Here is a 22,269-nt window from a genome sequence, read left to right on the forward strand (position 1 = left end):
AAATGTTTTACAATATTTAAAACAAATATAAAAAATATTAGTGTTTTATAATTAATTATTTGGTATTTTTAATGATCAAAATTATGACAATATTAAGAAAATTAATAATAATTACGTAAATTTTCTCGATATGTCAGAGGTCAAACTGTCCTAAAACTGCTTTCAAAAACCGGAAGTTAGAATGGCGATTGGGCTTATTGTCAATCAAACTCCCTACGACCCTTGATTGGTTAGTGGCACGTAAAATAGACTATGAGACATGGACATTTATCTTTCACTTCCGTAGTCCACTCTTGGGCAGAACATGAAAACATAACAAATCAAAAGTAAATATATGTCTGAATTAATATCCAAAAAGTTCCCACGTTTTACTTTACTCATTTAGGAGTTATTTGGGGTTAAAAATGTGTTTTTCGTGATTTTTTTTCCATTTTTGCCCAAAAATGTCAAATATTAAAATGGCTGTAACTTTCAAAATAAATTGAGTAGAAATTTCATTTCTATTGTAGATGTTACATGTCACATGAATTTCCAACACTGGTGAATAAAAATGTCACAGCACAACTCTAAAATATAAAAAAATGGCAAAACCCATATTTTTGTGCTATTTTGGCCATTTTTGACCAAAAAATGTAATTTTTGCATGGGGAAAAAAAAATATATATATATATTTTATTGATTTAAAAAATATGTCATTATATCAACCTAGTTATTCTGAACAAAAAAGTTAATGATGGTGAATGTCTGTGACCTATAGTTTTTGATCTATGGCCCTTTTAAATTCACATATTTGAGTTTGATTGACACTTTTAATCTATTCCTTTTTGCAAATAGTTTTACACTTTTGTTTATGCCTTTCACTAGGCTCCATTTCCATTTTGGACATTTAACATTTGCATCTGCATTTTTCACATAGTTTTCTTATGGGTATTGAGTTCCGTGAGGGCAGCATGGTGATGAATGCAAAGACAGATGCTACAGCTCAACGAGGGATGATATTCAACGTTAACGTCGGCTTCTCGGGGCTGGTCAATAAGGATGGATCGGACTCCTCCAGCAAGAAATACGCCCTCTTTGTTGGTGACACAGTACTTGTAAATGAGGTAAGTCTTTGGGAAAAAAGGAAATCTTGTACATGAGAAAATAATCTTTTTGTCTTCAAATATTTTAAGTGGCCTGTGTTGCAAGAAAGGGCTCCATATTTCCCTGTTAATAGTCATGAAATTTGTAACCTGATATGTGACATGATCTGGTCCATGGAGGCCAAAGGAGGCATTTTTGAAAATTGAGTTACTATAATTATTACCGTACCTTTTACAAACATTAGGCTATCGTGTACTGCAAACACCAAAGGTCTCGCATACTTGGTTCAAAAGTTATGAAGTTAGTTGATGTCTATTTTCTTATGTATTTTATTGGGTTTTGCTCCATATTTTTGCCTTTATCTCAATTTCAAATTTGCCACCTTTGGCCTCCATGGACCAGATTGTGTCATATATATACTCACAATTTAGATTTTGAAATTTTCAAACGAGACTAATGGGTAATTATCTCATTTAAGACCATCACGATATGCTAATTAGGTCAGGGGTTACTAACCCTAACCCTAACCCTAACCCCTGTGAAAGAATATGCGCTTTATATTCCACCACATGGGAAGAGGAAACCGGGACGGCCGCACACACTGTACTTACAGTATGTCCAGCACCTCCTGGGAGATACTGAAGGGATGCTGCAGCCAAACAAAATTGTTTCGCTTGCCCAAGATCGCATTAGTTGGAGAAAGCTTGTATTCGCCTGCTCCGCAGCCGACTGATGATGATGATGAACCCCTGTAACCCCTGACCCTAATTAGCATGATGGTCTGTAAAAATGAGACATCTACTACTAAATGTCACTCTTTTTGTAAATCTTGCATTTGTAAAGTTGATCTTACATACAAGTTTATATCAGGCAAATGTTTTCTGTGGTTAATTTACCATTCAGGGACCAAAATAATCCAAGGCACCTAATGCAATTAGCCTTGGGTCCCCTACACATTCCTTTACCTTCGTTTCGCTTCAAATCGTAACTTCAGACACATTTATTCGCATTTAATTGATTCCTTGGTTGTCTTTGTGCCCTAGCATGATTCAGCAGAATTGCCTTCAAAATGGCTGCCCTCACAAAATGACCTTTGAACCCTGAGTATTATAATTCAAGACCAAATTAAAAAGATTAGTTAGCGTATGACTGTCAACTGTCAACTACACCGAAAATGCCGTACTGCTCAGGTCAGTAACCAATCACGCTGCACCTTTGCCCTGACGTCAGACGTAAACTAGTCTTTTTAATTCGATCTTCAATTATAGTGGTTGTATACAACTGATTTGATATTGTATTGGCTGTATTTTTTTTTCAGGGTGCAGCAGCAAGCATTCTTACCCCAATGAAAAAGAAGATGAGGCATGTTGGTATCTTCTTGAAGGTAAGGATTCTGATGGATCATATGTCAAAGAATGTGGTGCAATTTGAAACATAAATTTTAATTGCTACATTTGAATGAAAGAAGCAGTGGAGTAAAAAGTTCGAGACACCACCAACCAGAGAAGATATGATTACACTTCCTACGATGCACTTCTTGTACTGATTTGCTATTCAGTACGACATGGTTCGATAGTGACAAAAAAATTAACAGAGCTCATCTAGATCTTCCAATTTTAATATTTCTTGTTACTATCAACGCATGTTGAACTGCATAGCAAATCAGTACGATGAAGAAATGTATTGTGGGAAGTGTAAGATATCATATCTAACCACCAACATTGTTGTGTTTAGGAATCCCAGCTAATGATACATGTAGGTTGGCTTTCAGAAGTGATGATGATAAAGAATTGATAATGATAATGGATGATGATGACAATCATCAACCGATGACAAAAAATTTAAAGAAAAAAAGAAACATATATTTTCACAGTTAAATCTGCAGATTTAGCTTTTCTCAGTATTGCTCAATCTGATGCCAGCATCATACTGCATGTATAAAACAATCATAAGGAGCGTGGCCTGTTGCTAATGACATGTCCGTCGCTTCATCGGAAAAATGATTGCTGATGTAACAATCAGAAGCTGCTGGCATGCCCTAGCATCAAATCACAACCAGCTGACCTCTAGCTACGTCGTTTGCAACGACAGTATGCTGGTAGCGATTACAATAATCATTAATATATTTGATCACAAGCGACCTTTACATCACTTGCTGCATCTGCTAGTAAGATAATGGGCATAAAAGTGTAATTACATATCCATTCTGATCATCAGTTAAGCGCTAGAAATGAAAAGTATAAAAATGACCCACTTTTCCGTGTTCTTACCAGGGTGATGATGATGCAGAAGAAGAACAAAATGGTCACCAGACTCAAGAGGAGCTACTAGGCAGGGGAGCAAGGAGGGCTGTACTGGAGAGCAAACTCAGAGTGAGTAACCTTTGACCTATTATTTACAGGCCTATTTTGTTGTCTGGTGTAAATGTTCATAAATGGTTAAGATTGTCTGGATAGTATGGAACGGACAGGGCTAGAAATCCAACACGAATGCATGAATTGATTCGCTCAAAGATTCTTTTAAACATCGACCAATAGCACAAATCTGTGGATTTGCACAGCGCAAATCCATGTGGATTGCGTAAATGCCCGACTGTTTACAGAGCAAGAAAAAAATACACTCGTGAGTAGCCACATGGTTTGACTACTACAGTAGAAATTTCAATTGAATGAACACAGCTTTCAACAGCTGTACACATGCAACCGGGACTGTATATCCCGTATTTCAACCTACAATGCGAAGGCACGACCTTGGATACAATCCCGGGATACCATAATTAAAATACTAACCAATCACAAGTGATTTGGCATGGTTGGATTCACTTCCGCGTGGCGGATACCACACAGTGTACTTGAAAAATTGTCATGTTATGATAAGCTGTGTTCATTCAATAATTGAAATTTCTACTGTAGTCTTATATCGCATATACACTTCATTTTCAAAGCAGCTGAACCCCAGAAATTGCATATTTTGGTATAATTTACTTCAATCATTAATAAATTGTACAAAAAGACACAAGATAATGATGATGATGCAGGTCATTTTAACAGCAAAACTGGCTGCTTGGTACAGTAAAGAAGATGCCAGAGCTTCAATTTGATACTTCTATCTTCTACTATACTAAAATAATAAGCGGTCTCTGTCTGTCTATCTATCTGTCTGTCCGGCTATGCGTTCCGCCGTGCTGCGACGCATCGATCCGATATTTGGGACATGGGTAGGTGCGGGAAAAGCATGTTGACCGTGTGGTTTTGAAGGTCATCGGAGGTCAAGGTCAAAGGTCAAATTTTCAAACTTTGTCCGATCGGGCCCAAATTTGGTGGGTGGGACCCTCCATACGAGGGAATATAGGGGCAAAATAAAATCGAGGTCAACCGAGGTCAAAGGTCATTACGGAGGGTCAAATTTCAAACTTTGTCGATCGGGCTCAAACTTGGTAGGTGGAATCCTTTGTATGAGGGGGGAGCATGAAAAACATTATATGGAGGTCATCCGAGGTCAAAGGTCAAAGGTCATGGATTTCAAACTTTGTCCTATCGGGCTCAAACTTGGTGGGTGGCATCCTCGTCTGAGGGGAATATATATGCATAAACAAAATTGAGGTCAGCCAGTGCTCTCACAGCATCAGGGCTCTCACAGCTGCAGGTGCACTAGTTACTAATAAAATAATAAGCGGGCTGTATCTGTCTATCTGTCTGTCTATCTGTCTGCGGGCTATGGGTTCCGCCGCGCTTTGACGCGTCGAGCCGATGAGCCGGATATGGGTAGGTGACGGGAAAAGCATGTTGACTGGGTGGTTTTGAAGGGCCCCTCGAGGTCAAAGGTCATCTAGGGGCAAAATACCCCAACTGGATAGCAAAAGCAGCAGCAAGTGGATACAAAGATGTGTAATGGGCAACTATGGACAAGTTTCATTCAGCTTTTGGCTGTCTGCCCAATTTGAAATGCACTGTAATGTCTACCCAGAATGCATTGCTGCAAAGCTACAGGTGCACTAGTACTAATAAAATAATAAGCGGTCTCTATCTGTCTATCTGTGTATCTATCTATCTGTCTGTCTGTCCGGCTATGCGTTTCGCCGCACTTTGACGCATCGGGCTGAAATTTTGGATATAGGTAGGTATTGGGAAAAGCATGTCGGCCATGTGGTTTTGAGGGTCATCGGAGGTCAAGGTCAAAGGTCAAAATTTCAAACTTTGTCCGATCAGGCCCAAATTTGGTGGGTGGAATCCTTGATAGGAGGGGAATATAATGCGCGAAATAAAATCAAGGTCAACCGAGGTCAAAGGTCATTACGGAGGGGTCAAATTTCAAACTTTGTCCGATCGGGCACAAACTTGGTGGGTGAAACCTTCGTATGAGGGAAGCATGAAAAACATTATATGGAGGTCATCTGAGGTCAAAGGTCAAAGGTCATGGATTTCAAACTTTGTCCTATCGGGCTCAAAATTGGTGGGTGGAATCCTTGATGCGAGGGGGATATATGCGCAAAATAACATTGAGGTCAACCAAGGTCAAAGGTCATGTAGGGGCTAAATTTAAACTTTGCCCTATTGGGCTTAAACTTGATAGGTGGAATCCTTTGTATGAGGGGGCCATGAAAAAAAATACACCAAGGTCATCTGGGGTCAAACAGAAATGCTATCATGCCAGTGCTCTCACAGCATCAGGGCTCTCATAGCTGCAGGTGCACTAGTAACTTAAAATATGTTTACTTTCAGAGTGATATGACAGCAGAAGAGAAGAGGAAAAAGCGGCAGCGTGAATTAGCAGATCAGCTGAATCAAGAAGCCAGGGATAGATTAGCGCAGTCCTCAGGCCAAGAGGAAAAAACCAAGTAAGCTTTAAATTTGTATGCCTCCACTGGAGGTATTATGTTTCCTGGTTGTTACATTTTATTTGAACTGCAGGTTGGTAGTAGCAGTAATGGTTTCCGACAGAAGATGGTGGCCATGCCTTGTTTAATCGTCAACAGCCAGTGTCATAAGTGAAACAAACAGCCCACCGGCAACACTTGTTGAAATCTTTCCCCCGAGGTGCATTTTTCGCACCCATACAAAAAAAACACGATGCAAAATGAATATTCCAGTGCATTATGCATGAGAAAAAACAATTGTGGCTTGAATGGGTAGAAGCAAAAAAAAAAATCCTGCCGGGAATGGAACCCAGGCCTCTCGCTTGATAAGGGAGAATTCTACCACTGCTAAACCAATGATGACATTCTAGCTCTTCAAAAGCCTGTCGTAATGCTCTCTGTGATGTAATGAACCTCCTAGGGTGTGTGGAACCTCTTCTCCGGTTTCTGACCCAAAATTGAATTGATTTATGTCAACAGAAGAAAATTCTATATGCTGGTGTCAGTTGCATAAACTTAAATTTTTTTTTTTTCCATTTTCTTATCTTAGAGTTGGAAATCCACCGTGTCATATAAATCGTCATCAGCCTTCCCTCGTGAGCCTGACGTGAGGGAGTTACTGGTTATTTAATCGACAAAAAGTATGAGACTGTTATCCTTCCAGTATTCGGTAGCGCTACGCCATTCCACATCTCAACCATCAAAGTAAGTGCTTTGCTTTGGGCTATTCAGTTGAAACCCATACACCCCTGTGGGAGACATGACCTTAATCTCCCACACAGGGGGTGTAGATTTCAAGTGGAGGCACCTATTCAGGTAACCCCCCCCCCCCCATTTGCAATGTCTTCCATAGTGTATGGATCTCAACTGGAATAGCCGATTTATTATAATACTGTAAGAAGTGGGAGATTTTTGCAAATTTGCATTTTTTTGCGCTAAACACATCTACAGCAAAGATAAACTGATTGAAATAATGTTCATTTATGTATAGGTTTATGTAAGAAATCTTTCTATGAAACCAACCAACTTATTTCTTATTCTCAGTATATCGGTTTGAAACATTTTGTATTTTCTTTTCACCAGAACATAAGTCAAAGTGTGGAGGGTGACTACACCTACCTCCGTATCAACTTCTTTCACCCTGGCGCTGCACTAGGTCGGAACGAAGGCAGCTCATTTCCCAACCCAGATGCTACATTCGTCAAAGAACTGTGAGTATTTTCATTTTTTTTTTTCAAAATTCACATTTTGTTCATTTTGCTTCAGATTTTGGTCATTACAAATTAAGTAATATAATTTTACAGTCCCCTTTGAAATGCTTAAAAGGTCAATATACTGAAAGGTTTGATTAGTAAATAAAGAATATTACTTGTGTTGTTGCTTGGGCGTGCCAGTAAATGGACCGTTTTGTAAATTCAGGCTTGAAAATCAGGTCAAACTTCAGCTTGTTCAGTTGTAATGTTGTCGAATACTGCAGCCATGCGCCACAGAAATAGATTTTCGTGATAGAAACATCTTTTGAAAGCAAGAAAAGCACTAAAATTAGGCGAGATTCACAGCAAGAAATACGAGATTGCGTTTTCTCACTAAGCCTACCAATATCCCAAACATGATGACATGTACATTGGGCAATTCATTAAAATTCATCCACTAGATTTCAAATGGAGTCACTTATACAATCCCAGGTAATCCCATTTGAAATTCACAATCCCTAATGGAAGGTGTAAGGTCCCATCTTCCATAGTTGGTGTGGATTTCAACTGGAATGGCCCATTTCATCCCGATTTTGGTCCTCTTCTAACACTGTCGTTTCTTCTTGTTCCAACCAGAATAGCCCATTCTCCTGTCATATACTAACTAAACCTGTAAATGGTTCCCTTTGTTTCTCCTCCATAGTACATATCGAAGCTCAAACAACAAGGCTCCTGGCGAGTCATCGGCTGCTTCAGCTAATCTTAACCTGGCCTTCAGGCTCATCAAAGATGTTCAGAAGAAATTCAAAACCAGGGAGGCAGAAGCTAGAGAGAAAGAGGTGGGTACATTTGTGGTTTTTAAATGTCCTAAATTTGTTCATTTCATGTGAAAATGTTCCAAAAAATTACCAGTACCACCACTTACGCTAATTGCCATGGTTGCTCGTCACTGAACGTACGTGAATTTATTTGAGCGTATTATGCCGCGTACGCACCTGGTGTCCGTGGCCTGGTTTTCAAAACATTTCCGGTGTCGATTTGAAAAGGTTTATTGACTTCGTTAATCCTTGAAAAATGTGTTTCAACTGCAGTTAAACACAGTTTAGTTGCAAAGTGCAATCTGTTATTTTATTTTGAAGTAGAGAACTGTTGTTGCTGCTTTTCAGAAGAAAAAGAAGTTGATGCACTACTGTCCTTCTGATTAATGCCCAAATCGCTTATGATAAAACGCTGGGTGTTTGCACAATTCGCTACCAGTGTTCAGTCACGGCTATTTACATATTTTTGAGCAGACTACATTTTTGCCACCAAAAGTTTTCTTTATTTGTGAAATCTATTTTATACATGATGAAAATTTGGGGACTTAATCGCAAAAACTGCACAGGATATAAAAACACAAATTTGCCACTTCACAACTAGTGTTCTTATTCTACAGCATTTTAGATGCATCAAATGAAGATATTTTAGGCACAAATTTGCATAGAGATTGACAATTCTTTTGTCTCAAATCTAATGGTCACTGTACCAAAGTTAATCTCAGAAAGTGAACACTGATCCCAATAAAAAAAAACCAGATGTCATCACATAATTATTACACTATACTTGTATAATTATTTTTTCAGGGTATTGTTAAACAAGACAAGCTTATGATCAACCCCAACAGAGGTAACCCTAAACTCAAGGACCTGTACATCAGACCGAACATAGTTACAAAGAGAATACAAGGGGCATTAGAGGCACATACAAACGGTAAGTTGTATATGTCTGTGTGCGTTTGTCAATGGAGAGTTGGAGGCTGCGCCAATATTGAGCTGCATCCCTGAATATTGTTAAATGGTTTATAAGGTGTGTATTGGGCCACAGTAGTCGGCGAAAATCTATAAAGTGTGCGGGGGTGTAAGAGTTCCTCTTTTCAGCTGATTTCCTCTTTTTTTTGTTGCCAAAATTTACTTGTTTTCTTTTATTTTCAGTCCATATTTGGCATTTTTACCCTGATTTTACGCTGTGTTTTTCAGCGTTTTTAGTCATTTTCCTCTTTTTTTGGCCTGTGGCCTCTCGCACCCCTGAGTGTGCAGAAACCTGTGAGTTTGCATCATGCACTGAATGGCGTGCATGAAGTTTGGCGCTGCACTTACAATAGTTTGCGCTTTGTGTAATGCTTGACTGGTGCACACTTATGTGAATTCACCCCAGCCCGTGAGTTGGGACTTGGTTGACGCGCACAGCAACAAAAACCTAATCATTTTCGCCAATTATCAAGCAAACTTTAGACATTATTTTTTTGTAAGTGATTGCATTGTATCATTTTGTTTTCTTTATGATTTAATTCCTACGCAGGGTTCCGCTACACATCTGTGAGAGGAGACAAGGTAGACATTTTGTACAATAACATCAAGCACGCCATATTCCAGCCATGTGATGGAGAAATGGTCATCGTATTACACTTCCACCTTAAGGTATGTCCCGGAGGAGTACTTTGATTATTTTTTGACGGGGATGTGCGGCCCGAGCTTCCGAACCCATAGTACCCATTTCTAAGGGTAATTTTAGAAAATGGGGACCCATATCTAAGGGTTTTCAGGAAATAAGGACTCATATCTAAAGATTTGAGCTTGAAATAAAGCAACATGTTTTCCCGCATGTTTTTCACGCATAGCATGGACAATCTAAAAGGAGACCCATGTCTAAGGATTTTTTCTTCAAAACATGGAGCCATGTCTAAGGATTTTTTCTTCAAAACATGGAGCCATGTCTAAGGATTTTTCATGGAAAACCTACCATTTGGGCGGCACATCCCATTTGTACGTGAGGTATGTCAGGGTAGAAATAGAGCATCAAGAAATATCAGATTTATCAATGAAGTTGGCAACAGACATTCTTATTAAACAAATAAAAGCGGGTCATAACCTTTTGCATAGTAACCAGGGTTATAGCTAGGATATTTTTAGAAGTGGATGGCATTTGATGTAAATCTTGCATAGTTGGTCATTTGTTGCAAAAATCTGGTATTTTTGGCTAATTCAATAAAATGGTACTCTTTTTGCCTCTGAGTGCTGTGCTCCAGTGCTAAAATTGCAGCTATGTGCTCCAAAACTGAGTGTTGGGCTCTGCCGCTCACTTTCGCTATAATCCTGATAGTAACCATACATGATAATGTTCAACATATCTTGATGGTCATGTCAGTGATACTGCTTGCACTCATTGGAGATTTTGCTTGTAGTTTGTTAGCATGGTTAGTGTGGAACAGAATATTTGTATATGATATATATTTGTGTATAAAACAAACATTGATTATTCTATTAGCGAAATGGTGTATTCCATACACCCTCATTGACTGGAGAGTAAGCTTACCATTTTCCAAGGAAAATTGTAGGCTTGCATTATCCAGATCACATCTGGGAAATAGGTTGTACTGTTCCCTCATGAGCCGTCAATATTTTGTATACCGTACCTATCTGAGCTTTTTGGCGTGACAGGGAACTTCCAATCTGAACATAGGAAGGTGAAGTTTAAGTTTGGAAAGTTCCTTTCCGTATTCAAATCATAATTGTTTTCTTCCACCCACCAGAATGCCATCCTGTTTTCCAACAAGAGACACGTTGATCTACAATTCTACACAGAAGTTGGTGAGATTACTACCGATCTTCTCAAGCATCACAATATTCATGACAGGGATGACATAGCTAGTGAACAGGTAAGCAACAACGGTGAAATTGAACAGTTTATTTACCAGGACTCATTAAGTTTAGAAATCCTGGTTACGCCTAAATTTAGCTGAAACCAGGATCTACTTTGATATAAAATTGGATCGATTGAGCCCATATTTATTGGTCGTAAAGCATCCAATTTTATCATTATTATGTGTTGGATCCAATATTTTCACACACTTAGATCAATAAAAACATAATAATGGGCTTACCAGGACTTACTTTTTCCTGGGGAATTTAAAAATATTAAGAAATAGTATCTAGAAACACCATCACCAGCATTACTGAAATTGACCTTTTCGGTAAATCCCATAAGCCTTTGCGAGTACACCTGAAAACTCGTCCTTTTACGTCACGCCAACTTGCAATGCGCAGTAACGATGTTTGATAAACGATGTGCGCATCGGCGCAGATTAGCGTGACGTAAAATGATGAGTTCTCAGGTGTACTCGCAAAGGCTTATGGGATTTACCGAAAAGGTCAATTCCAGATAGTGGTCGTGCTGGAGATTGCACAATTTACACCCGTAAACAAGCTTAAACATGGCAAAATATAGACTTCTCCGTAGTCCACTTGCCATTGTGCATATTCAGAATTACCTTTGCATTTAAAACTCCGATTGTGTGCACAATTGATAGATTTTCCTGATCTATTCAGTCACCGTACGCCCTCTGTTAGCTTGATACCCAAGTGGACTACTGACATTCGATTGCGGTCAAAATGCTTAACACAGGCCCCTATGGCAAGAATGTCGGATTTTTGGCCTACTAAGAATAGCATGATGTAATGCATTTTCATATAAATTAACCAATTGTGATGCAGCATTTGTGTAGGCGGGGCCTTACCATTTTCCCGATAGTAATCAATTTCATTTGCATAATTGTGACCTCATTTTATGCTGTTCCGGGTTGTTTGGCTCTCTTGCGGTAAAACTTCAAAGTTTGTTTATATGTGATGAACCAGTCAAATACGTTCATACATGTGTCGTGTGTGTACACATAATGTACAATGTACGTGTGTGGATAAATCCTGATCGGGTAAATAACTTCAAAAGTGTGTCTCTACCGGCTAAAAATATACCTAAATTAATTTATAAACATAATTATTTAGCTCCGCTGTTTAGAGACGGACCATGACATGGCCAATATCACCCGAGACTTCTTCAGGGAATTCTGCTGATGAGGCGGGTGCGATACAAAAAAAAATGCGATTCATCATGCATTCTCACTAGGATGTGAAAATTGTAAACTGGCTCAGGAAGAAGTCCTTCATCATTCCATGGCTGGTAAAGGCGTTTTCGACATTCTACCCAGATTTTTTAGCAGGGGGGGGGTGGCTGACAAAATGGAATTTGTTGATGACCCATTCTGGGAGGCGGTTCCCCCCTTTAGGTCAGAACATTTTGGCAAAAATACCTAGTTTTCTGGATTTTAATGACATTTTTTCACTCACCTGAAATTATTGGGGAGGAGGGGCGCGGGTGAAGTTGATTCTAGCCCCCCGGTTCCTAAGCTACCAACTAGATTTAATATGGGAAATATATTTTCTACCAAAGCAGCACCGTTTGCTAGGACTTTTTGTCAGGTGGGAAATCCCAGACTAGAAGAAGCACACAATTTGAGTTTACCTTGGGAAGCAAAATATGAACGCATTTACATCGATAGTTCTAGCCAGGAACAATATTGTCTTCAAGGAAAGAAATTATTCGCGACACATGGAGAACTGTTGTGCGGGTTATTAAATTATTGTGGTAATCATTTTTTAAAGATAAATATTTCATAATAATGGGAAAATTAGTTCATGCCTCTCTTAATCCGTCTATATTTGTAGCTATTTTAGAATTTTGGATGACTATTTACCTGATAGACATTATTTTGATATGGCCTTTGTAGCCAGTGATAGGGACTATACATCTTCTTTGAGCGGTATGTAGCTAGCTAGGTTTGGCTGCATGAAGGCCCGGACAAAACGGCACACAAAACGAGGCTCTTTCCGTCTTTCGGCATGCCATTAAATATCAAAAGCACCTGAAGTAACTAGTGCTAATTACGGGGCGGCATTTTCTTCCCAATTAACAAAACATTAGCGTCAATAAAATTGCGACCGCCCTATTTCGCAACAAAATTTTATGCCCCCCCCCCCCCCCACCAATACACCTTAGCCCTTAAACAGACTAAAATTGTATTGAAATCAGTCTTTTTGAATTACAAATAAACAAACTATCTCATCAAATATTTTATGACCCCCTATTTTTCTTTCCAAAATCTATGACCCCTCCCCTTCCGAAAAAAAAATGCCAGCCCCCTAAAATAACAGAAAAGTCAACATTGTGTTGTGATGTGATCTTGCCGGCCTATTTTTAAAAATAATGTCCTGTCTCATGCCAATATTTTGCACTCAGTTGTGGGTTTGTGCACTACACAAGTGAGGTTCGTGATACCTGTAAACAGGCCAAGATAGATGCTATATGCAAATTAGGGTATTTTCTCCTGCTGATCGATTTTGGCAAATAAATTGCTGCACTTTCCCACGGGGATGACAAATAGTTGGTGTTGTATAATTTGACTTTTCTATACAGGTATTTCTTATTTATTGGGTTATTATTCGATATTTATCACAGTAAATACTAAATATAATCTTGATCGATTTGTACCACCGTTGATTTTTCTTTAAATAAATTGTATTATCTTTTGCCAAATACAAGAACCCTGTACAATTATGGACGAGGCGGAAACTATTCGCTGTTTCTGATTGGTCAAGGGTGGAGCCAATTTTATTCTCATCGTGGCGTCACTGACTTAACGCAATCGTTTGTCCATAGTCGTATTTTTTGTGAGTAACGTGAGCAATTCTCCAAAATCATGAAAATAAAACAGACTGCTAGAAAGTCACTGGTAGGCATGAAGGGAGCCCTCTTTCAAAAAATATTAAAAAAACAAAAGTAAGGCAGGACACAAATGATCACTTAGAATGCCTACATCTAGGGCAACTAGATTTGCTTATAGACTATTTATTACATTATATTATCGAGATTGATAACATAGGCCTATTTCTAAATTTCTCAAAATTCGCCTATGGCATAGTCTAGGCAAAATACTGCCATACTATGGCCCCTGAAGATAAATAACAAGAAAAGGTTGTGAAATATTAGGTAAAAGATGCATTTTCGTTGAAAGAACATTCGAAATGGTCAAGTATTTTGTCACTCACAAATGACATTAGGAGAGTCACAAGCATTCATAGCCATGTCTTCCATAGGGATGTGTGTAGATTTCATATGGAACATCACAATAGTCTTAGTGTTGTCTGTGCTATCAGCAGTATTACAAATTCTTTCTCCTTCTCCACATTGTCTTTATAGGCTGAGAGAGAACTGAGACACAAGCTCAAGTCGGCCTTCAAGAGTTTCATCGAGAAAGTCGAGAACCTGACCAAGAATGAGATGGAGTTTGAAGTGCCCTTCAGGGATCTGGGATTCCCTGGTGTTCCTCACAGGAGTACTGTGTTACTACAGCCCACTAACAGCACAATGATGTGTGTCACAGAATGGGTGAGTAGGCAGATCTATGCAAATAGGAAATGATTTTTGACTTGGGAGAAGAAACAATATGAATTTTTGTTTTAACTATCCTCTATCGTGTCAAAGAGGATAGACTGGTATAATATTTTAAGTAATGGATGCCAGCACAGATAGAGAATAGTAAAAACAGAAATTCATATCGTTTATTCTCATTCTTACTAATCTTAGTCAGTTAAATATTTTTATTAATAAGTAAAAACTTAATTTGTATATCAAACATAAGTTACCCTCGTGAAAACTCCCCTTATTAACAAATGAATAGAGCTTGTTTACAATTTCAGTTGCGTGTACTGTGATCGTGTGCACATATTACACACGTGCCTACAACGCGCTACATTAGTGCTCTTCGACAAACATGTTCCGCGGTGACACTGCTACTGTCGTCTATCACCTTGTAGACGACACCAGGCAGCCAATCAAATTTAGCACTTAAAAAGTAAACCACACCCACTGTAAAATGGTAATGGGGCTTTTCCAGTTGAAAACCATACACCAACCAATGGAAAACACATCCTTAATTTTCCGCACAGGGAGTGTGAATTTCATATGGGGTTACCTGAATGGGTGACTCCGTTTGAAATCCACACCCCTTTATGGAAGAGGTTGTGTCTTCATTAGGGGTGTATGGATTTCAACAAATAGCCCATACCCAATAAACCAAATTGCATTTTTACTCTTTTTCCTCTTACCAGCCTCCGTTCGTCATCTCTTTGGAGGAGGTGGAGTTGGTGCACTTTGAGCGTGTCCAGTTTCACATCAAGAACTTTGACATGGTGTTCGTGTTCAAGGACTACAGTAAGAAAGTGTCCTGCGTCAATGCTATACCCATGAATATGCTGGACAGCGTCAGGGATTGGCTCAAGTAAGTTCTTTTTAACTGCTCGGAGCCGGAAGTGGGTAAGTGTAATAGCTGCCCTGTGAACATTTGGCAATTTACATACAGTATATTGTACTCATTTACACATGGCAACTACACATGGCAGCTATTGCACTTACCCACTTCTGTTACTGAGTGGTCGACTGGTCAGCATCTAATATATACAAATATGCAATGGACTATTACATTTAAAATCCATCCACACTTACCCTGTGGAAGATTTTGGAAATATCTTCCACAGGAGGAGTATGAATTTCAAATGGAATGAACAATTTGAATTTCATGCACCCTCTGAGAAAGATTCAACCTGAATCTTCCACTGAGGGAATGTTTCAAATGGAGTGGCTATAAGTGTTCATTCCATTTGAAATTCATACTCCCCCTGTGGAAAGTATTTCCAAAATCTTCCACAAGGGTAGTGTGTACTTCAAAAGGAATAGTCCAATGCTGCACAGTATGTGCTGGTTTTTGCCGCAGGTGAACACAGCACTGTTTTACACACCACTTTTATTTCCACTTGGGTCTGTTTTTACCGGTAAAAAGTGATCAACATTGCACTTTTTTTATCTCAAAATAAATTAGTAAGTAACAAAATAATATTTTTGCCTTTAATATTTTCCAGTTCTCTTAAGGCAAGAATTAACTTTTAATTATAAATTCAGAAATTAAAGGCATGAGTTTTTATTGCTCACTAGTACAGTGCACTTAGCTGAAATTTGCATGAGTTCAAATTCAGAATGTTTTTTTATTTTAAAGACTTAAAGCCATATTATAACATTTGCTGAGGAAGACGCCCTCACTGAATTTTAAAAATTCCTTTTTTACACGATTAAATTGTACTTTATTAAACCAATATACCCTGCAAAAATCAAGACTCTAGGTGCTGTAGTTTTGTCAAAATCCGAGATTTTTTGAGCGAACAACTATTACGATGGAATTATTAGTCAAACGCATACACGATGTTCATAACACACAGTACGTATTTTGTTTGAAAATGTTATAATATGGCTTTAATGAGACAAAAATGTGTTGGAATGATTTCATGAAAAGATGTTTTTTACTGTTGAGCTTTTTAGACTGGGGAAAAAAGTTACCAAATAAAACTGGAACAGGTGTCTCATTGTAGAGGTATTTGAAGCTATAGCAAACAAAATGCAAGATGGTGTAGGTGTGGATTGTTCATGCTGTCAAACGATTGTCATCTGGACGGGCTTGAAGTTACTCGCAGTATTACTTGTTGGAAGCTTATATAACACCAACGTTTGAATTTTTTTATCTGCTACAGCTCGTGTGACATCAAGTACACAGAAGGCGTGCAGTCACTCAACTGGACCAAGATTATGAAGACCATCCTGGATGACCCAGAAGGGTTCTTTGAAAATGGTGGTTGGAAGTTCTTGGACCCTGACAGTGGGGTAAGGTCACTTAACATTGACTTAAAGTGTGATTTTGTGTGACTTTATTCAGCTCATAATAAACTAAGATTTGTAACATGTTGTGGAATCAGCGTGCACACAGTTTGGTACAATCTGTACACCAAGTGCCCATTGTTTGACTGCGTGCCCTTACATTAATTTTCACTGGCATTAGTTGGGACACTCATTAACTCAAGTAATTTTTGTTTATTACGATAAACTTTAAGCTTGATTTAGCATATATAAGTCAATGAGACATCCAAATGGCATCAAGCGAATATGCAGCTTGATTTTGGTGTGAACCGAAACTTTCCATCTACTATCTGTATTATAGAGAGTAAACATTTGATAAGCTCTGCTCTAATTGGTCTGATCTTTTACATATGCATGGATCATGGGCATATGCCCTTGTACAAGGTTACCAAATGTGGAATAAGTTTTGTCCCAAATACCAATGTAAATGTAAATCAATCCAGATTGTATCTGCATACAGGTCTGGGTTATGGTAGAGTCCGAAGTTTACTGTTTTCTAAAATCCATTTTCCGTGTTGTAAAATTTGTAAATCCATGTTTTATGAATAAAGCTTAAAATGTATAAACAATGATTATGAATGATGTTAATGTCACAATAAAGTGTTCAATATTGCGATCAATATGCTCTGATTGGAATATTCTCACGAGAATAGGCCAACTGTTACGATGTTTGGATGGATATGGGTTCATGCATTTGTAATATACCTTGATTTCGGTATTATTAAACAGTATTTTTTATCATAAATATTGACACACACAACTCAAGATTGTTTTTAACATTTATTTCTCTTATCTTTTAACAATTTTTGTCACGTCACGCAGAAATGTAATTTTCCGTGTGGTATCTCCGATTCCGTGACTTTTTTCCGTTTTCCGTAAAACGAAAAACTTCGGACTCTAGGTTATGGGTATTCTATTTTGGTGTGAGCACAACCTTAGTATTAGTATTTTCTTACAAATTGCAGGATGAAGCTGGAGGCGACGATGAAGAGGAATCGGAGGATGATGCCTACCAACCGTCAGGCTCAGAGGGGGGAGGAGATGAAGATTCAGAGGAAGATTCAGACGATTACTCGGAAGAGTCGGAGGAAGAGAGCGACAGTACTCGGAAGCGAAGCGAAGAGTTGGGTAGCAGCGAGGAGAGCGGCATGGATTGGGACGAATTGGAGAAAGAAGCAGCCAGAGGTAAGGGGGAAAATGGAAACAGCCCTTGGGGTCATTAGTCTGAAAAAGGTTAAAGGTAGTGTTTAGGCACAGAATTAGAGAAGGAGAACCAGGACTCGACCACCATCTTGATACAGGCATGGAGCAAAAATTGGGGGTATTTGATTTCCATTGGAATGCGCTCGATTCATTTGTTGTCATGCAAGCGCGACATGGATGACGAGTGCATTTGAGAGATGCACTTGATGCGACCTGCGCGCAAGTACCATGTCGCTTCAGATGAGATGCAGAATTGTTTTTGTTCTTCTCCGCGCACCATCGGCAAGGACCCGAATACCCCCAATTTTCTCCCCATAGCTGACGGAGGTGCAATTGTATGTGGCGGTATAGGAAGTCCCAGTTTTCCTTCTCTAATTCTGTGGGTTTAGGGCATTTCATGTTAGGAGTAGGGTTAAGGTTAGGATTATTGTTGTGGTTACATTAGGTTAGAGTTAGGGAAGTATTAGGATGAGAGTTATGGTTTTGAGTTAGGGTTATGTTTAAGGTTAGGATTAGGTAAGGGTTAGGATTAAGTTGATGGTTATGGTTTCTAACCAAGGTTTTCGGACTATCGACTTTGAAGGTTAGGGTTTCTAACTACGGTTTTCGGAACTATTGACAACAACCGGAAGAATTGGATAAACATTCAATGGTTGATGTACTAGGCTTCAAGGGATAAACAGTCAATAAGCTATTCCAGTTGCAATCCATACACCTTGTATGGAAGACAATTCAGATAATAACCCTTATTGAAATTCACACTCCCCATGTGGAAGATTAAGATCATGTCTTCCATAAGAGGTGTATGGAGTCAACCATCCAGGTAACCCCATATGAAATCCACACTCACTCTGTGGAAGATTAAGGTATGTCTTCCATAGGGTGTATGGATTTCAACTGGAATAGCCCAAGAGACCAAACTAAACAATTCTGAAATATTTCTAATTATACTCATTTGACTTTGTCTCTTACACAGCTGACAAGAAGCGAGAGTATGAGGGTGAGGAAGAGGATTCGCTTAGTAACAAAAGAAGACGCGTCGATAGTGGCAAGGGAGGCGGACGCAGTGCAGGTGGAGGTGGACGCAGTGGAGGAGGTGGACGCAGTGGAGGAGGTGGACGCAGTGCCAGTGGTGGACGCAGTGCCAGTGGTGGACGCAGTGCCAGTGGTGGACGCAGTGCCAGTGGTGGACGCAGTGGCGGCGGACACAGTTCAGGCGGTAAACGCGACGTCAGGAAGCCAAGTAGAACTCCAGAGAAGAGAAGACCAGGAAAAACTCCCGACAAGAAACGACGGCGTTAGAAGAGGACCAAAATGTGGATGAAATGGACCATTCCAGTTGAAATCTATACACCACCTATGGAAGATGTGACCTTAATCTTCCACACCAGGAGTGTGAATTTCAAAAGGGGTTACCTGAATGGGTGACTCATTTGAAATCTACACCCCCTGTGTGGGAGATTAAGGTCATGTCTTCCATAGGAGGTGTATGGATTTTAACTGGAATAGCCCAACACAGGTGTAATTACTGGAGGAATGATAGGGTCATTTGATGAGTTGAATGCAAAGAGGTTCTAGCCTTAGTTATCAAGCATCATGTCCAATTAGTAAATTGAAGTCTTTCCAGTGGATGGACAAATATATGTGTATGGTAGTTGTGATAGTAGGAATGAGGTTCAATGGGGGTATTCCAGTGGGAATGAACTTAATCAGGGGGTGTAGATTGCAAATGGAATCACCCATTTTGATTCAGGTAACCCCATTTGAAATTCACACTGCCTGTGCGGAAGATTAAGGTCAAGAGATGCGCACCATTGTAAGATAACCGATTAATTTATCATCCCTATTTAATACAAAATGGCCATTACAGGTGTACAATATTTTTGGTGGCTGTTGCATTCACACAAATTTTACTTTATAATAAAGTGTCCTTGTATTTAAGATGTTTTGCATTTTTCTAAAAAAAGTGTTGTATAGAGTTGCATTTGTATTGTCACTGGTGTATATCTAAGAAAATACCTGTGAGCTTGAAAAAATTAATTTTGCCGAAGTCCCGTATTTCTTGAATTGTAGTGGCAAAACATCACAATATTTCATTGTATCGGGCACTGCCATGTGAACTTTGAACCGCCTGCTGAAACGGACATTTACATTGCAAATTTTGACTGGAAAAGCCTGCTGTTTATAATCGGATGTGTCAATTTTAAGATGTATGATAGAACAAGACTAGAATATACAGAATTAGCAGCCTTGGCAACATTGGAAACGTGTTCAAAGTTAACATAGTGTTTGTGCATGGTGGTGCAATGGCTGCCTTCTTAAAACGATGTTCTACACGCAAAGTGTGTGCGTACACCTGTCAAACGCATGCTTTAATTACGCGTTGCTAGAAAAGCGCGAGAAACAAAAGTGCGCATTTTGCGCATGCGTTTGCAGAGAGAACCTCGCTCAGGCAGCAAGATGGTGGATCCGTGCAATGGGCGAATTGCACTTAATTGCAACTCTCTTGCACTTGCACACAAATTTGAACTAATATGCAAGAACCTCTTTGCACTCAAGCAAGAAATAATGGTTTTAATTATACTCTACAAAGGAAAAATTTGTAAAAAATGTGTTGAAAAATTTCTGTGGAAAAAAACAAAGAGTCAAGGCAAGTATGTAGTACAACATGTTTGCATACATTTTTCTATTGTGACAAGAGCAGAATTTTCTGTCCTCCGGCGCGATTTTTGGTTTTCATTTTTGTCGCTGGCAAAATTTCGCAACGGCAGGACAATGTTCTACACAGGAAAATGGACACATGTTCAACTATATACTAGCCGGGAAAAAAACAGTAGAATAAATAGTAGTGATATGGCCGTGGACGACGCCTGTACAAATACATCATACTTTTTTTGTCTACATAGTTGTTCTGTGTGTGTCTTCTTTTTGTATTTATTTTTACAGATCTGCGGAGATATAAAGTCGACTATTTCAGAATATTTCATAGTCTATATTATTATAAAGTGCTTGTCAACTTTAAAATATGACGGATATTGTGTTTTTGTGTTTTCTGTGATCAAATTATAGATGATAACAATGATTCTATGTCTATTATTCTCATTGACATAGCAGAGCTATGAATCCAAGTTCATCAAATTTTAAATGATTGATATTTAAGAAAATAAATACAAAATTTGATAAATTTATTCAAGAAATATATTATGGAGGTTCAGAAGATAATTTTACTGTCATTTTCAGAAAAATACAGCATTAAATTCTTTGAATTATTAAATATGAATGAGTGATTTTGTGCAGTAGGCAAGTCAGTCTTATCAAAATGTTTAGTTTTGAGATTTTCAGAACTTGAATTTTTTGGTAAGACTAGTTTGCGGTGCAGGTGTGAGTGAATTTGAAACATTGGCAAAATATTGGTATAATTGGTGGAATTGACATGCATGATATGCACCTGTTGCGGACAATTTTCAAACTTTTGTCTTATAAACCCACGCTTTGTTTCACCTTGATTTTGGTAGTGATGTAGGTGCGTATGCACCATTCCTTGCCATTTATAACTAATATTTGATGCACTTTTACAAGAGACAATCCTGTTCTTTGTTTTGGGGAAAGAAATTGATGGTTCATTTTGACAAATACAAACGGTTTAATTTAACCTGATAATCAAGTTTCCAGGATAGGCCTGTACATATATTTTCTCTGCGTTCTTTGTAGATAGATTGCAGGCCCCCTGCAATGTTGTCTATCTTTGTCAAATGTCATGTTTGCCAAAACTTCCATTTCATTGGTGTTGTCTGTGATATCGAAACTGGCTCATACCATACACATCAAACTCATGTACCGTGAGCGTAGCTAAAAGCCATCAAAACATGTTGCCCATGCAATGCCTTTTAAGAAGATTAAAAATAATAATTAATGCCTTAGGGATGAAATCAAAACTCGACCGCCGGTTCCGCCCGGTTCCCATTGTTCAGAACAAAAGCAACCGGACTGAACTGGCTGTCAACCGCAAGTCGAGTTTTGATTATATCCCTTAATATTCTCTGTGTGAGACTTAAAATTGTATTCTAAACACCTCAAAAGAAATAAGTCCCCCCTCTGAACATGTTGTCATAACATCGTAAAGTTTCTTTTTTACCAACAAAACTAACTTTGAAATAATTATATGACTGTTTACTAAGTGCTGTGTGAAAATGAGAGATTTCCACGACTTCAGGGCTGAATGAGCCTAAATTGAAGACAAAAAGTGCCCTTTCCAAAAGTCACTAAGTAGGCCTATGCTTGTTAACTGCAAGGCGTATCGGGACAAGGAATGGAACTGACCAT

General features: G+C 38.7%; 1 protein-coding gene across 1 annotated transcript in view; it reads left to right on the forward strand.

Annotated features, from left to right (window-relative positions):
* Nucleotides 1–21,835, forward strand: part of LOC140135998 (FACT complex subunit SPT16-like) — a 30,733-nt gene extending 8,898 nt beyond the window's left edge. Inside the window, 17 exon segments of the mRNA XM_072157702.1 lie at nucleotides 917–1,103; nucleotides 2,402–2,467; nucleotides 3,357–3,455; nucleotides 5,805–5,920; nucleotide 6,360; nucleotides 6,489–6,563; nucleotides 6,566–6,643; nucleotides 7,022–7,149; nucleotides 7,835–7,970; nucleotides 8,754–8,880; nucleotides 9,469–9,587; nucleotides 10,700–10,825; nucleotides 14,200–14,388; nucleotides 15,111–15,280; nucleotides 16,581–16,710; nucleotides 17,709–17,928; nucleotides 18,923–21,835. Coding sequence (XP_072013803.1) covers nucleotides 917–1,103; nucleotides 2,402–2,467; nucleotides 3,357–3,455; nucleotides 5,805–5,920; nucleotide 6,360; nucleotides 6,489–6,563; nucleotides 6,566–6,643; nucleotides 7,022–7,149; nucleotides 7,835–7,970; nucleotides 8,754–8,880; nucleotides 9,469–9,587; nucleotides 10,700–10,825; nucleotides 14,200–14,388; nucleotides 15,111–15,280; nucleotides 16,581–16,710; nucleotides 17,709–17,928; nucleotides 18,923–19,248 — 2,293 coding nt within the window. The 3' untranslated portion in view covers nucleotides 19,249–21,835.
* The last annotated feature ends 434 nt before the right edge of the window (nucleotides 21,836–22,269 follow it).

This window comes from Amphiura filiformis, chromosome 16 (assembly GCF_039555335.1).
Source record: "Amphiura filiformis chromosome 16, Afil_fr2py, whole genome shotgun sequence".
Taxonomy (NCBI): Eukaryota; Metazoa; Echinodermata; class Ophiuroidea; order Amphilepidida; family Amphiuridae; genus Amphiura; species Amphiura filiformis.